Source organism: Brienomyrus brachyistius, chromosome 6 (assembly GCF_023856365.1).
Source record: "Brienomyrus brachyistius isolate T26 chromosome 6, BBRACH_0.4, whole genome shotgun sequence".
In the NCBI taxonomy this organism is placed as follows: domain Eukaryota; kingdom Metazoa; phylum Chordata; class Actinopteri; order Osteoglossiformes; family Mormyridae; genus Brienomyrus; species Brienomyrus brachyistius.
In genome coordinates, this window is record NC_064538.1 from 3,837,961 (window position 1) to 3,855,582 (window position 17,622).

Below are 17,622 nucleotides of genomic sequence, written 5' to 3' on the forward strand. Positions count from 1 at the left end.
ATGATTATTTCATTCCAGGAAAACATTTTTATACATGCCTTTAAAATACCTGAAGGTCTTTTATGTAGGATCTAGGTATAGGTATTATAAACACACAACCAAAATACACAACTTGGTACCTATCAATCTCTAACAGTAAGAAACTAGCACCAAAAACAGGTGTCAAACTAAAATTGGTTGCTGGTTGGTATATTTTCAGCATATAATTCATTAACATATTGGTATATAATTACTATATAAAACAATATGACAAGGGTTAGTGTGGCTAAACCTTTATATACAGATTTCATTCACATTATCTAATGTACATCTCCCATAAAACTATTTGAGTTACATACAGTTATATTTAAATCGATGTAGCCTCTTTCCTTGACCTGCCCAGTGACTGCCACATCTGCATTACCACTGTGATCAGTGGCCAGAAATGACTTCATTCTACCAATACACATGTTTCCAACCATTAAAAAAAACAGTATCCAGACAAAGTCACTTAAATAAAAATATTAATAAAATTTGCTAGCATTTCAATATGGCCACTGGTCAGACTGTGCACTTCCTGTTTGTTTACATGAATAACATAATGCTCATCGTACAGTATGGCGGCGTTTGTATCTCTGTAAGGGAATGACTTTTAAAACTTAGGATGCGAAGCCAGGAAAGGAATTTAGGAAATATAAACTACAACTAAACACAGGTTAGACACTTTTATGCACTTGTATCTGTTGTTTTCCAAACTGGGTAAACTGAAGATACTGTGGGAACATGTGACCAAAGTGAGTGGTCGCCGAACTGATCCAGACAAGATTTTTACTGGTCGTTGCCAAGGGGTAGAGCTTTCAAAATAATGTGTTTTACTGAGGGCAGAAGTCTCCAAAATGCCTATAATGCCGAGGGAATTCAGCATGTCTGTGAGCACAAGGGTTTTTACAATTCAAGTTTTTTTTATCCATGTAAATAAAACTTTTGGAAACTAGTTTGTGTTTGCTTTGCATGTAGTGAGTGTCAGGATCTGAAGCAGACCGTGTTTGTTTTAAGCGTTGCGTTTCGGGAAGGGTCGATCACTTGTGCTATTTTCAAGTGCAGACTAAGAGGTAACAATATTTAAGAAGGGAAACATTTAGCAAAACATTTAACAGCAAACTATTTTTCTCGGCTTATTATACGCTCTGAGGTGTTTTGGCCATAGGAGATGATTATTCAGATCTCGCTGCATAATACAACTCACTGCAGCACAGTCGCAGTACATGTGAAGAAGATATCTTTATAGTATACGCCTTTACAATTATTCTACTGTATGTCATCGTAGAATAGTCCGTACATGAACATGGGTTTTTACCACCAATATATTAAAATATGTTCCACAATGTAATTAATATGTATTGTGTCAATACACAAAAAGACTGTACTAAGTCATTCTAGGGAAAGGCAAGGCAAGCAATGTGTCTGTAACGATATCTTCAGTCTTGCACACCACTAAGTATAGAATAATCTCTATGGATACAAGCTGAGCCTCTTCCATTGTTCGAGAGGCTGATTGGTGGAGATGATCAAAAGCCGTCCAATGACGTTCCTTGCAGTGGCAGTAAGCCGTAAGGTTAGCATGAAGCTAAGAGGGTTAGCTGCACTTATGGAGCCAGTCAGTCGTTCAGCCAGCAAGGAACGGAACTGGGTCGGGACAAGCATCAAGCAGCTACAGCTCCTGACCACAGTTACGTACTAAGCGGACCTTCTTAAGGAGGAACAGATCTGATACTCATCTAACAAAGCAGGACAGGCCATAACAAACACATTCTACTGTAAGTAACATGATTATCTCAGCAAAGACAATCAGATACAACCCATTCATGTTTTAAAAATGACAAATAAGTATCATTTAAGGCGTCTAAACACCCAACAGTTACTGCAGATAGTCCAGATGGAACACACTGGCCAAACAATGCCCAGACAAATTGGGGGGGGGGGGGGGGCTAAACTGATTGTTATAGAGGCGCCTCTCTGTCATTTCAAAGCATTTTCAAATTGTCTGCTATAATCCTGCCATACAATGTAACAGTCGTGCTTTGTGCAGTTAAACCCAAAACAAAATGTTCCTCTAAGAGCTGGGATTGATTCATACTGTGCGCCATGAAGAGGATCAGAGCAGCAAAAGTGGGTTACGTTCCATCAGCATGTTTGACAGGATTGGGGTGAAATCCAGCAAACTGTAACAATGAGGATGAGAACTGCACTGAAGGATTATTCCAAGCTGAGAGTAATTATGAAAAGGAAGACCTATTTAGACTCAATGAAGAGATCATATTTAATTCAAACAAGACAGAAGCCTGCGCAAATGATACCTAAACTGCAGCTAATGTGAACTTCTAGCCAAATCTATGCCCTGCTTCTCTATAAAGGACAAATCTTAACACTAACTGGATACAAAGGAGGTGAAAATGATCTTAACTAAGAAGCAATTTGATTGAACAGTCCAGGATTTGAACTGATTCCCATGAAAGATTCCAGACAAAAAGAAACTCAGACGATGCGTTCTTTGATGGGTTACCAGTTAATCTGTCCACCTGTGTTGTCACTGCATGACAAAGCAGTGCACCAATAAAAGAGTCTTCGTGGCTAAAGCGTATTACTGTATTTGGCATCTTCAAATATCACCAGCAAAGGTCATGTTTAAAGTGAGCTTTCCTGGTTAATTAAAGTAGCCCTTATCGAAGACAAACGAGGTAAACCAACCAATAAAACTGGGGAAAAAATAAAGATTACAGTGCTCCTACTGCAAAACAGAATATTAACATATGCCATGACCTTCATCTACAAAGCGGGAGTTAAAAATTAATTAATTTATGGAATTCATTTATTTATGGAATCCAAAGACAAATTCTCTAGACTTTCATTAAAATATATCACAGGGAAGCATCATTTCTCACACAGTACTTAAATACAAATATACTGAAATTTCAGTTACTATTAAGACCCAGGCTCCGCCTCCCATACTGTCATTAACACAAACAGTGCAGACGTTTCCGTGAAGTGACACACCCTTCCAGTGCCCATGTGCAGCTCACTGCAAAATTTGCATGCGATATCTACAGGCTTCAACCACAAGTGCGTGTCCGTCACAGAAGAAAGTAACCGGCCAATCAAATGAACAGCTGTGCTGTTTTACACCTTATCAGACTTATCAATATTGAAGCAGCACCAGCTCTCGCCTGTCTGCCTGGCGGCTTGGCTGGGCAACGGAGAGAAATGATTATGTAAGCTGACAGACTGAATTATGCAGGTCAAAGAAAAGGCATTATTAAGCGTGTGAGAGAAATACTGTAAAGTTAAAGCACTAAGGAAGGGCCTACTAAGCTGTAAATTGCCTAAAACAAAAAAGATTAAAAATATTTATTTACAGCTTATCTTTTGAGGACGTCACCACAATGCTTACTTTTCAGATTTGTGAGGACAGTAAATCCTGTACACAAATTTATTTGCCATGTGACTAAATTAAACCTGTTTAAAATGGTAGAACTGGTTTAATATGTTTGCATTTAGTTAAGCCAGCTAACCTCCCCCCCCCCATTTAAGGATGGCAGACAATGTAGATTTTATTGCTGTTGCTGCTTCGGTCTGCTGGGGTCTTTACCTACATGCTAAGCGGCATCACCTGAGATTTCAGGGGTAAGTAAAGAAACTGCTGGAACTGGCGCCGCCTGGCCACGCCCCTCACCCAGCATACCTTGCGTTTGTGCTCCTCCTCTTCCTGGATCTTCGTCTGCAGCTTGCGCACCATCACCTGCCTCTTCCAGTCCGGAATGACACGGCCCTGTTCGTCATGCGTGGGCACCATGGCGTCCACGTCCACCGCGCTGGCCTTATTTGTGGTGGGCGGGGTCGGCTCTGTGTTGCCATTCACGACGGGGGGTAGCCGCTCCTGGCTGAGCGAGGTTGCCAGTGCCCGTGGGGTGGATGGGCCGGCCGAATTGGGAGTAGTGGGAGGAGTCTCTGTGGGCGGGGACAAGGGCTTTGTGGGCGGAGTGACGGAGGCCGGAGGCGGAGTCGTGGCTGGGCTCTCTTCCTGGAATGACAAACTCACCTGTTAGGCCAGACAGATAAACTCCTAGGTTAGATGACAGAAGTTCATAATATGAACCTAACAAGTTAGGGTCCTTCCACTGCCAACTCAAGCTGTTATCACCTGTGCAGACTGGCATCCCTTCACTAACAGTAAATCAACAGATCTCAAATTTTACTAATGGATTCAGCCAAATAATTGACAAAAATTACATCAAATGTGAAGCAGGGACTGCAACGATGTCAGAGTCTGTGAGTTAAATACCCAGCCAGCTACAAAATGGCAAACATAATTAACAAGCAATTAGCGTAACAAAGTGGAAAATTGTTCTACAGGCAGGGTGTTATGCAACCAGGAATCGCAGCGGGTTCAGCTGTTATGTCAGCGGCCAGCAAAAGAAGGCAGTCACAGGCTCAAACGCGCTTTCAACGCATTCTCTAGGAGGTCATTCAAAGTCCGATTCACAGGAATGAAAAGGAAGGAATTCTTAAATGCTGATGCGCAGGTCAGGGAGGGACAGAATTCATGGCTGTATTAAGGTTAGAGGGTCACTGTATTCAGCTTATGGTTAGGGGTCACTGTATTCAGCTAATGGTTAGGGGTCACTGTATTCAGCTCATGGTTAGGAGGTCACTGTATTCAGCTTATGGTTAGGGGTCACTGTATTCAGCTCATGGTTAGGGGGTCACTGTATTCAGCTCATGGTTAGGGAGTCACTGTATTCAGCTCATGGTTAGGGGGTCACTGTATTCAGCTCATGGTTAGGGGGGTCACTGTATTCAGCTCATGGTTAGGAGGTCACTGTATTCAGCTCATGGTTAGGGGGTCACTGTATTCAGCTCATGGTTAGGGAGTCACTGTATTCAGCTCATGGTTAGGGGGTCACTGTATTCAGCTCATGGTTAGGGGGGTCACTGTATTCAGCTCATGGTTAGGGGGTCACTGTATTCAGCTCATGGTTAGGGGGTCACTGTATTCAGCTCATGGTTAGGGGGTCACTGTATTCAGCTCATGGTTAGGGGGTCACTGTATTCAGCTCATGGTTAGGGGGTCACTGTATTCAGCTCGGCAGTGACACGCCAGTTCAGATCAAAAAGAAGCTTTGCTGAGTAGTTTCACAAAGTTCACTTTCAAGGACTTTAACACCCAATAAAAGGTGCTTATTTTTCAGCAAAGTTGTATATAAAATACAAGAGAATTGCATGTTTACATGCTTGATTGATAGTGTAAAGAAACATTTTAATTGTTAAATATATATTCTGCTGTTTTCTAAGCCTCATATGAAAGGCTTTCTTGTTCTCAGTTTTTGGGGCAAGAATCTGCATCCCTAAGGTGATTTTGATAGAAAACAATTGTCCGTGTACAGACTGAAAGACCCCTGTACAGACTGAAAGACCCATGTACAGACTGAAAGACCCGTGTACAGACTGAAAGACCCGTGTACAGACTGAAAGATCTGTGTACAGACTGAAACATCTTGGTCACTCTCAAGCGATCCTGAAACCAGCTATGGGTAAGTCGTTACGTTGACAAGCCACATCTATTCTGGACAATGCATAACAAACCAGCTATCTCTTCCACAGAGTACCTTTGGTGATTAAAGCCTATTATTACTGGGTGCCAATGAGCGAGGCAGCACATTTTGTCCCTGCTGATGTGTTTGTACACATTAACTGTGGACAGACTAAAAGGTCTGTCCTTGAAAATGACGTTTACCAGCACTGGCAGAAAGGGGACTTTGAAACCTACAATGGGCAGGTTTACGGCATGCTGTCAATCACCAGTACGATAAAGCTAATGGGAACCAATAAAGTCCCCAAAAAGGAAGCGGATTAAACCAAAGATTTACAGATATTCATTAAAAATTCTACCCACTGACAATTTCCGGTGTGTGACCGTGGTGTGTGACAGCGGTGCGTGACTGTGGTGTGTGACCGTGGTGTATGACAGCGGTATGTGACCGTGGTGCGTGACCGTGGTGTTTGACCATGGTGCGTGACTGTGGTGTGTGACCGTGGTGTGTGACAGCGGTGCGTGACCGTGGTGTTTGACCGTGGTGTTTGACCAGGGTGCGTGACCGTGGTGCGTGACAGCGGTGTGTGACCATGGTGCGTGACCGTGGTGTGTGACCGTGGTGTGTGACAGCGGTGCATGACCGTGGTGCGTGACCGTGGTGTGTGACAGCGTTGCGTGACCATGGTGTTTGACCATGGTGCATGACCGTGGTGCGTGACAGCGGTGTGTGACCGTGGTGCGTGACCGTGGTGCGTGACAGCGGTGTGTGACCGTGGTGCGTGACCGTGGTGTGTGACAGCGGTGTGTGACCGTGACGCGTGACCGTGGTGTTGGACCGTGGTGTGTGACCGTGGTGCGTGACAGCAGTGTGTGACCGTGGTGTTTGACCGTGGCGTTTGACCGTAGTGCGTGACAGTGGTGCGTGACCGTGGTGTGTGACAGCGGTGTGTGACCGTGGTGTGTGACCGTGGTGCGTGACAGCAGTGTGTGACCGTGGTGTGTGACCGTGGTGTGTGACAGCAGTGTGTGACCGTGGTGTGTGACAGCGGTGTGTGACCGTGGTGTGTGACCATGGTGCGTGACAGCAGTGTGTGACCGTGCCACGTGACAGCGGTGTGTGACCGTGGTGTGTGACCGTGGTGTGTGACAGCAGTGTGTGACCGTGGTGTGTGACAGCGGTGTGTGACCGTGGTGTGTGACCGTGGTCCGTGACAGCAGTGTGTGACCGTGGTGTGTGACCGTGGTGTGTGACAGCAGTGTGTGACCGTGATGTGTGACAGCGGTGTGTGACCGTGGTGCGTGACAGCAGTGTGTGACCGTGGCGCGTGACCGTGGTGTGTGACCGTGGTGTGTGACCGTGGCGCGTGACCGTGGCGTGTGACAGCGGTGCAGTCGATGCTCACGTTGCTCCCTGGAAGCCCGCCGCTGGAGAAGACGGTGGTATATCCTTTGCTCTGGGGCGTTGGCTTCAGGCTTTTCCCGGCCTTAATTTCCGCCAGAAGCTCAGAGTTGTCGCCGGTCGGGGACATCATGTTGAAGGACTTGGCGCCTGCAGTGAAGAAGATGGAGGGACAGAGGACGGTTAAGTTGGCCAGGGGCTGGAATGGTCTCGTGTGAAGCCCACAGGCCGCAGGCCACACAGCCAAGCAGGAGAGCAGCTGGCTAAGAGGGCATGGAGGCTGAGCACAGTCACATCAAAGGCGCACAGCTGCCTACAATAGATAAAATGTCTCAGCATTGTAGAAACTGCTGTATGAGTGAGGGTCCATTAAAATATTTTGAAACGTATCTAATTATGAACTAACGACCCCCACAGACAGTCCCTGCCTCTGTCACCCTCCCGCTCACTCTGCACGCATCTCTGTTCATCCTTTTTCATCTACTGGACATCAAATATTTCATACCTTTATATCCCAGTATTCAAATACCTCACTTCCCCATAACATCCATATAATTAAATTGCACAGCTTGCACTGCTCTGCAGTCTTTTATACCTTTATTTTACTATTTCTTTTATGGTATTTGTGAATAAAAGCACAAATACTGCTAAAACTAATTCCTTGTACATGTAGTAGTAACTGGCCAATAAAGTGAATCCTGATTGTTATACTGTTAATTGAACTAAATAAAGCACAGACAGCTGAAACAAGTCAAGCACACAAGAAATCACATGTTTCAATGAGGATTTATTTACCACGGAAAAACACCACAGTCAACAGAATATCGTAGTAGGGCTTGGATTTTGTCAAATTGTCAAACTCTTTACCATACTAGCTGAATTCACAGACTAACCGCCCAATATCTTAAAACAGCAGCATTTTAACAGTGTTTTGCTCCCGGTTGTAATGTCCTTTAACACCAAAGTATGGCTGTAAATATTACAGATTTCAGCCATGGTTACTAAGGAAACCGACTTTATTACAAATACTGATTCAAGGCTACTTAAACTTAAAAACCGCCACCTCCTGCTCCACAGAGAAACGGTTCTATCCTCGCAGCAAGACCACACTTTTAACTCAAGACTCAAATGTATTCTAAACAATCTGCAGTGCCAACTACACACATAATCCTTAAAGGCGTATCTTGCAGACTTACAATATTAAATGCCAATACAAAGATAAACAGATACGTCACCTGTTTACGAGTAGGAAAGTCTTTAGAACAAGCATCAGATTCAGCTCAGTCCTATCTTCATGCCTGCTTGGGAAGCAAAAACTGAACTTGCAGTACTGAGTGGAGATTGAGATAGACCCCCCCCCTTTCTTTCTCATTCTCTCTCTCTCTCTCTCTCTCTCTCTCTGCCCTGGGAAAACAAAGCCACTCATGTCTGGGAAGAAAAAAAATCTGAAGCAATCAGCAGTAATTAACCACGACACCAAACAGTTGCCAAACGGCAGAGGATTTAAGTCCACTGTCCACATGCTTTGTCTGCCCCCCCCACCCTCCCCCAGGCCATCAGCTCATTCCCAGGTCCTCTCACAGCAAACAGAGCTGCTGTCCATACAGAGAGTTACCGGGAAGGATTTCTGCAGCAGATCTGGTAGCGTTGTGGTGTCATGGCCCAGTGCTCACATTCCTGCCTGGCCAGCATCCCCACTGCCACCATCCACACACCTCACCGCCTCTGACACCACAGACCAAAAACACTCCACTGTAAGTTTACTAAAAACCATTGAACTTTGATAGGTTTTGCCCCACCTTACTGTCAAATCACTGGACATAGAGTGGCAGTTATATTCATCCATAAACCTTCCAACTATTTACCCAGCGCACTACGAGCTCTATGCGACAGTTAGTAATAACCCACCAGCTTAGGTATTTCAGGTGAGATCATTCCATAAAGGAATAATATTCATAAAATGTGGCTAATATAAATGAATTACTTTAACTTTAGAAGTCATCTTAGCACAAAAGCTGCAGTTAGTCCCTTTATGAAGCCCTTCCCATGATGTAAGGATTATCGTATAGAGAAATGGAGCGAGAGAATAAGTGTAATAGAAGTAGTATAATATAGTATAAGTAGCAGAGAAGTAGTATAATATAGTATAAGTAGCAGAGAAGTAGTATAATAAGTGTAACACATCCTACCATCGCCCTTACTGTCCTGGCCGATCTTCATCGCCATCACATTCCAGTCGGCCCTTTTCCTCACCATTTAGACCGGAGAATGAGACAAAGAGCACGGCGGAACGTCGTGCGGCAGCGCAGGGGCTGCGAGGGTGGCGGCGGAGTGTGGGCGTGCACCTGCGCCTGGCCAGCGGTGACCCGGTGACAGCTGGCAGGTCGCTCTATCGGAGTCCCACCCGTGAGCAAACACGGCACAATGAGGGAGGGGCTGAGGATTACGGCCTCACAATGGCGTCCGCGGGTCACCTGCCCGTGTGCCATCCGCTGCCACCCTCTGCCGCATCTGCAGGTCCCGTTCGGCCCAGAAGCGGAGAGTCACGTGACTGCAGCTGCCCACCCAGACCCTAATAAGCTCAGCCTGAATAGAGGAATGATCACTACGCATGAAGCTGGGTAGCGCCTGCTGGCTCAGAATGTCGTAACACTGCTATTGCAGTTACATTTTATTAGTTTAGTTTATTTTCTACTATTTTCTATTTTAGTTTGAAATCCAGTTTAGTTTTAGTTAGTTTTTCAGTGGTTTTATTAGTTTTTATTTGAAAGATATATACAGAAGCTAAATAAAAATATATTAGTTTCAGTTTAAGCAATTCAGCTACCCGACAGGGCACAATGCTGCCATCTATTAGATCTTCTACATAAACAGTATTAAGTATCAGTATCGCAAAGTATTTGCTGTTTGTTAGTATTATCTTTAAGTTAGTTTCAGAAGCAATATTTATAAATTTCATATAGCCATATTTTTTTTTCATACCTTATTTAATTGCAGTTTACAAAAATATTTTCTTGTATTTCAGTTTCAGTTTTTGTTAACAGTAACACAACCCGGCGCTGTAATCATGGGGAGGGGAGGACAGCCGCCACAATTCAGTGCAGCTTCATCAGGGTCCCCAAGAGGCCACGTGTCTCTGGGGGCCCAATACAGTATCTGCAGGAAGTTAGGGAGGAAAACGCAGCAGGGAGCCACATTTCACGCCGACGAACAGTTCAAAGGGGAACCAAAAGAGGGCGCTTTCCATCGGCTGGGAGAACAGCGAGTGGAAATGCTGGAAACTGTTCGGAGTGATAGCAAGCAGGATGGTGAAGGCAAGAAAATACATCTAGATGGTGTCGTAGTGGACAATATGTCGATGATGCTAACAGGATCGACGGCAGTAATTTGTACACCACACATCTCAAGTTCCCGCAGTGGTACTGCCGACTGCCTGGTCACAAACCTCTTCACACTTTCCAGTTCTTGAAATAACACTTTGAAAACTTCATATTCAGGGTTCCCATAGAAACCATAACCAGAGTTAAGAGGGCGGGGGGGGGGGGGGGGGTGGGGGTGTTCGGAGAGGCCTACTGTTCATAAAACATGCCTGGCAGCAGATACCTAAAATAACACACGTTCAGGCAAACGAGATACGCCGCTCCAGATCAGGAGGAAATCCGGATAAAAACTTATATAGTCAGTATTTACAGTTCATTTTTCCCTAATGACTTCACAGTTTCCATGTAAGAAAGACCTTACAGTCAATGGCGGGCTAGCCGCTAGCTAACCGCATTCATGCTATGCTAATCAGCCAATCACCTGAATGCCCCTGACATCAGACAACAGTAATTACCATCATAACTGTGGCCTGATGTAGCAGCAGTTCTGAGGGTAAGACAGACACCGCTTCCATCTACAGCCTCCCTGTTTTATAGGTACCTCAAAGACAACACGGACATTTTGCATTTTCCCCTTGTTTAGCAAAGAACAAGCTGGCTTAGGCAAAACACTAGTTTTCCAAGTCAAAGTGTGTCTGGGTCACGAAATCGCGACAATGGGCCCCTTCAGGGCCACTGAAGTACTGGATTCCTCGAGAAAACAGCCGCGGTCTGCGGATTGGCTGGACGGCTTCAAATGATTATTTTTGCCTTGAATACTTCTGCTACTGTATCCATCTTTCTTCAGCAACATCTCAAAAAACACAGAGATACCTCGTCAAATTAATACCAGCACTGAAAACTGAAATTAACATCGATGCCGTTTTCCGTGGCTTGCACCCATAATGCAACACTCTCCAGGGACACACAGGAAGTTCCAGCTCTTGACAAAGAATACAAAGGAAGACATTTTACGCTTCCGACTTTGTGGGAACAGTTTGAGGAAGAATCCTTTCTGTTCCAGCATGACCGTGACCTAGTGCAAGGTCCATAAAGACGTGGGTGCGTGAGTTTGGTGTGGAAGAACTTGACTGGCCCACGCAGAGCCCTGACCTCAACCCCATCGAACACCTTTGGGATGAACTAGAACGGAGATTGCGAGCCAGACCTTCACGTCCAACATCAGTGCAGAAATGTTCTTCTGGATGAATGAGCAAAAATTCCCACATACACACTCCAAAATCTTACGGAAAGCCCCCCCCCCCCCCCCCCCCCCCCCCCACCCAAGAGTGCCAGCTGTTTTAGCCTCGAAGGAGGGACGACTCCATATTGATGCCTATGGGTTTAGAATGGGATGATGTAAAAGTTCGCCAACGTACCAGACAGATCCACCTCCGCTGGCCAGGATCCACTGTACAATTACGGAAATGAGTGAACCCTAAACCGGCCACGACAGTAACCGGACCCTCGTGTCTATAAATGCGTAATCAGCCGAACGAGTCACTTCAACGGCTCTGGCTGACGGATTTTAAGCTCCTTTCAAAGCGTAAAACAGCAACCAGCTGCTAATGCGAACAGACTTAAGTCATGGAGAGGACAGGACCCCCCCCCGATATGGGTCAGTTCATGTCTGAGAAGTCAGCCACTCACTTCCAGAGGAGGAGGAGGACATTCTCCGGTGGCCGCCCTCGCTGGGCTGCTGGGGCGACGACTCCGAGGGCAGCGGGGGAGGCGGCGGAGGTGGCGGAGGGGGGGTGCTTTGGCTCTCTGGCAGGGGGGGTGGCGGAGGGGGTAGGGGCAGCTCCTCCGCTGTGCCGTTCTCAGGGCTCGGGGGGCTGTTCGCCGTGTCCTCCAGCAGTAGGGATCCCTGGGGGGGGAGATCATTATATTAAAGAAACATGCAGGTGGCACCACCGTTAGGAGATCTTCATGCCCCCCCTGACATATTCAGACCTCTGCCCCCTGGGGGCGCCACCTTCCCACACACAGCGTTCACATGCAGGCCAGGACGCCCACTGCTCGGCTGAAAGCCTCGCATGGGGTCATTATTCACCCGCGCTTGTCACTACAGCTGTTTACAAGACGGCTGCCTTTGAAATCTGACCTTCCGCAGCACACGTACCACTCAACAATGGCGGGAGATGGGGGGAGGGGGTGTAAATCACTTGGGGGGGGGGGGGGGCATTTTCGAGCATGTCTCCTGTGGAGGAGGACCGTCTAGCAGTCTGACACCCCCACAGGGAGTGAAACGGGCTCGGGGAAGATTACACACAGGAGCAGACATTAATATCTAGCTCAGCGCACCTCGCTGGTACGTCCACACCAGGATACGGGACCGAGCCAGCCAGGGAACATCGGGATCTCTCAGAAAACATGCTTAACAGCCTCCACTGGAGTGCAAGGAAGCCTTTATCAGGTTCCCCACAATGTGACACATACACCACCACTCACACATCACTGTCCGCACGCACTCTGCTAACTCAGCCTTACGGCACTTTAACCGGCGACAATGGCAGCCGGTGACGAGGCAGAGATGTGGCAGGTAACAGCTGCATAAAGGGACACTGCTGTTGTACTGTTGAACTGGGAAATGACCAAAAGTAAAACGACGAGCTCTGCATCTGAGCAGGAAATAAGAATGGTACCAAGGAGCTGAAGGCCCCGCCTACCTCCTCGTTGGGGGCCATGGCGTCGGTTCCACGATGGTTGCTGCCCAGCGCCCTGTAGTAGTCCCCAGTGCTGGGCTGTTTGCTGAAGTTACGGGATTTCCGGTTGGAGTCGATTCGGCGTAGACTGTTCGAGTTCTCACTGGTCCTTAACTGCGTTGTGGGGGGGAAGGGGGTTGTGTTTTACTAAGAATATTCCAATAAACGAAGCAACAGAATGTGTGGCAATCTGCCTTTGAATGACAGACCTCACATGAACAGATGATTAGAGGCTAATAAGACATAGAATTTGATCATCGGGTCATTACCCCGTTAAGAGACAGGTGTGTGTTTAACAGGTGTGTGTCCTGTGAGCGGACGTCTCTCTTCCTGACGAGCGGTCAGGAGCCCTGAGAAGTGGGATTGACCCGCAGCCGTTGGAAGAACATCGCTTAAGGTACGCTTCTGCCGACAAACATTTCAGCGAGACCGTCTGCTCACAGAGAAGCTGAACGCGTTTGACGTCTGCTTAGGGCTGAGGTCCGCCCAGAACCCTGGCTGATTCCCCTTCAGGAGATGAGCAAAAGCTCACCAGACAGGCCTCCATCTCTCCACCCCAGTTCCACGCCGCCTTCCCGAGCCTGGATGGTGACCGAATTCTCACAATGATTAGCTTATTTTGAATTTCTTTGGTATATTTTTGATGGTTTATTTTGTGTAACTGACAGTGCGCAATGTTACAGTGATAAACCATGTAAGCATTTAAATCATGTAATCAGCAAATTAAATTAAGATCAGTCTGAGGAAGGCAAGATGTCAATCACTCCGTAATAATATTCTTTCTGTGATTCTCAGTCCCCACTGCGTTTAAACATTGGTTCCCACTGGGTTACATGAACCAGTTGTTGGTAGGCCATGGTAAACCAACCTGGAATTCATTTCAAACTGTGATTTTTCCAGGCACCGTAAGTGCTAGCAAATATGATACCTATGTCATTATTTCATAAAAACCACTCAAATAATTTAAATGAATACTTAATCATTGAAATCTGTAAATAAAGGCCTGCTTTATGACTGGGCCAGAGAAACGCATCTGGACTGGCCCAGGACCCTCACTGGTCAGCAATAAGAGACCTCAAAACATACTGAGTCACAGACACAGACTTGTGGAAATTTCCAGACTTCCTCTCGAGAAAGTCAATCTGCAGCTGTTTTTCCTGCGTGCTGCGGATTTCCTTAATGCAAAATGCACTGCATTTGAATTGCAGATCCAACTCAAAAAATGTAACAAAATGATAATCTAAGGAATGTAAACTCACGACCTCATGGAGTTACGTCACTGGTTAATCCAGTCTCCCAGTCATGCACCACAGACTGGTGGGCTACCTTCCCCGGTGCTCTCTCTGAAGGACACTGCAGGACTCTACCTACCCACCTTACTGGAAATGTAGGCAGCAACTGGTGAAACTGTAGCTAAGAAAAACCCTCACTGCCACCCGGGAAGGTCAGCTGTGACACACAGGCATCTGACAAACGGTCTCATTATACATTTCATCTTTCCAGTGGTTCAGTCCGTATTTGCATTGCAGACTCATCTTGGCAGAGAAAGCTGATCCTTCGTCTCCCCGGTTCCGGACATCCCATAGGTAGACGGGGCACGGGGACCGAGTGGGACAGGTCTGACAGCTCAGGGGCACAGGCTCAGCTAAGCTGAACACTGAAGTGATCCCCCAAAACAGCAGTACGTGGCTCAGCAGGCTAAGCCTCTCTGCCTGGCTTCGGAAGGTCTTCTGTTCGGCCTGGTCAGAATAGTCACGTCTGGGGGTCTTGAGCAGGGCCCTTAACCCCCAGCTCCATGGGCACCACTGCAGGTGGCTGTCCTTCACTGCCAAGCTTGCTCTCACCTGACTGTGTGTCATGGAGAGCAAGACGGGGTAGGTGAAAAGAGAATTTCCCCATGGGGGTCAATAAAGTACTGCGCACGGGTACCACACAGGCCAGCTCACCTCAGCTTGTACAGATGCTCCTGTTCGAGAGACGAACAAGATCAAATACCTGTTTATTCTTAGAATAAATTAAAATGAAGAACACAAGCTATCTAACAGGGCGAGTTTAAAAAACAATCAATACTTTGGAAATGCCTGAAAACCAGTGGCAGCAATGTACAGCATAATAAGCATTCAATGGTCATATGGGCACCTATGCATCACACATAAGTACCAGCCTAATGTTTTGTTTCTTGTTCAGGATCGCAGCTACAAGCGCAAACCGCTGGCGAGAGATGCGGAGATTGTGTGACACATTTGAGCAGTTTACAGCAAGCAACCAAAAAAATCCAATAATATAAAATGTTGGCCTTTCCATGACTTCATAGCCTATTGGTTTCAGGCGATGGGAAACCTGAAATGCTTCAATATGTGTGTGTGTGTGTGTGTGTGTGTGTGTGTGTGTGTAGGCATATATATATATATATCATGTTTCAATAGCTGAGTTCTGAAGGCATAGTTAAAAATAAGTTGCATTACATTAAACCCATGACACAAAGAACCGGCACGACTCTGAGCGAGAATCAAACCCGAAGACGTGCCGCGACGGTCTTACCGTGTGAGTTCCTGGGGTGCCGGCAGTGCCCAGCGAGAGCGCCAAGGAGCGGCGAGGCAAGACGAGGAGACACCAGATACCAAATCCACAGCACCTGTGTCACTTTACCTGCCCTCTCGCTTTACCCCGGCCCCTCATCAGTAACGCAGACCTATCACATCGCAGCAAGGTGACATCAGCGCCAGGCCTGCAACCAATCACAGCCCGGCCCAGACCCACCTATGCAAACCCCGAGCAAAAGGCTGGCCTTATAGCCATGGCTGCCCAGACTGAAATCTCACAGGCTCAGGATTACATTCTCCCGAAAAATGTACCTTACCTACAGAGCGCATATTTTTTTCTTACTGTAACTAAAGTATAAACAGGGCAGTGTACTTACAGTCAAAGGTGTTTGAAAAACCCAGTTTACAAATGAAATCTGGGATCTTTTAGCAAAAGGCAAGAAATGACCAAATATCACTTATAAAGCCACTGAATATCACTCTTTGTCTTTATTAATTCGGTTAGTAAATTGAGATCTATGGTCACACACACAAAACAACCGCAAACTAAACTCACAGAGCCGGGTGTTTGCAGTTGAGACAGGCACGCCCAGGACAGCCCTGACAGAGACACAAAGCCCCGCTTCCAGCTACACCCACCACCCCGCCAGTCGCGCTCACCAGGCCCCCGAGTTTCCATGGCACCCCGGACACATTGTTTTTCACTGCGCCTTTTATGAGCCCAGCTTTGTACCTCTGCGCTTTCACCACTCCGCCCCCCACGGAGGACAATTAGGAGTATCTTTTTGTGCCCCTCCCCCTGGGGAGCGTACACCGGCACTCGGATTAATTGTTAATGATGGTGAGTCCTGGGCTCTTCACCTGGGGCCTGGAGGGTGGACTAATTAACCCCCAAGCCTCCTCCCGTACCTGGGACCACACCCCCCCCCCCCCTCCCCGCTGCAGGGCACAGGCTCACAGTCCTACGGTGACTGCACTCTGTAACCAGGCAACAGTGCATAAATACACACATCACAGACCTATCTACCCACCTGAATATACATCAAACATACAGTTAAATATGACACCAATCAGTAATGCTCCTGATCCATCTAATCGTTAATGTGATTACATTCTGCTGTAGTATAATATAACTGGACTTATGGTTCAACAGTATCCCCCTGGGATCATATAACTGATGGTCTCTGATGCCAAGTGAAATTGATGACACTGTTTTGGTTTATGCTGCATCCTCTAAGTGCTGTTTTCTACGTGTATGTGAACTGCCATCACCCAACAGCTTCAGCCGTACGGGATCACGACAGGAAATCTGTCATTTAACAGACACGAAGGAGGAGGCTTGAGGGGAAACCAATAAGAAGTTTATTAAAATGAAACCGGAAAAAGGTCAAACAAAAGGCGCTGCTTAGCTAGAGGGGAAATTCACACAAGCCCACACCAGGGCAGAGGTTAGCAACCTGCAGCGATAGTCTTCACCCTTAACCCCTTCTTTCTGAGTAAAGTTCGTTTGGCTCTGCAGTTTGACCTTCACTCTCCACTTCACTATTTGTAACTGTGCTGGCCGGGCAGCGCAAAATGTCCTCACCACTCCGAACTCAGCTGGCGATAATATATAAATCGCAGAAAATATAACGTTTACAAAGACCTGGGAAGGCGTGGTGACGATTTACCACAAAAAGTATATGGAAGAATTAGGAATCCCATTAAACTTACATCGAATCTCAGACACTGAAAAAAGCCCCGGACAGCATATCATTGGACCGGAGATGTCGAATGACTTTGAGGAAGATGAAAATTATGCAGTTAAAACATCACAGAAGTGCCCGACAGACTGCCTCATTGATATATGGCTAAATAAATATGAAAATGAAAAATAATAATATTAACCCATAAATAATACTTTTGCTGAAATGAGAGGACCAGGAAAGTGGTCCCCATAAGGTAAAAAAAATAGTATTAGTTATGTTGTGGGGACATTTGGTCCCCATAAGGTAACGTATACCTGGACCACAGACACAGCAGAGGCAGGACTCAAACTCACAACCCT

General features: G+C 46.5%; 1 protein-coding gene across 2 annotated transcripts in view; it reads right to left on the minus strand.

Annotated features, from left to right (window-relative positions):
• The window catches only part of espn (espin), a 40,712-nt gene that overhangs the window by 2,928 nt on the left and 20,162 nt on the right, over window positions 1–17,622 (minus strand). For both annotated transcript variants that reach the window (XR_007398522.1, XM_049017213.1), the window contains exons 9-12: window positions 12,997–13,146; window positions 11,978–12,194; window positions 6,973–7,118; window positions 3,719–4,057 (exon numbers count right to left, since the gene is read on the minus strand). Coding sequence is in view for 1 of the 2 variants with exons in the window: in XM_049017213.1 (XP_048873170.1) it covers window positions 3,719–4,057; window positions 6,973–7,118; window positions 11,978–12,194; window positions 12,997–13,146 (852 nt within the window). In the remaining variant the exon portion in view is untranslated. The remainder of the gene's footprint in view (window positions 1–3,718; window positions 4,058–6,972; window positions 7,119–11,977; window positions 12,195–12,996; window positions 13,147–17,622) is intronic.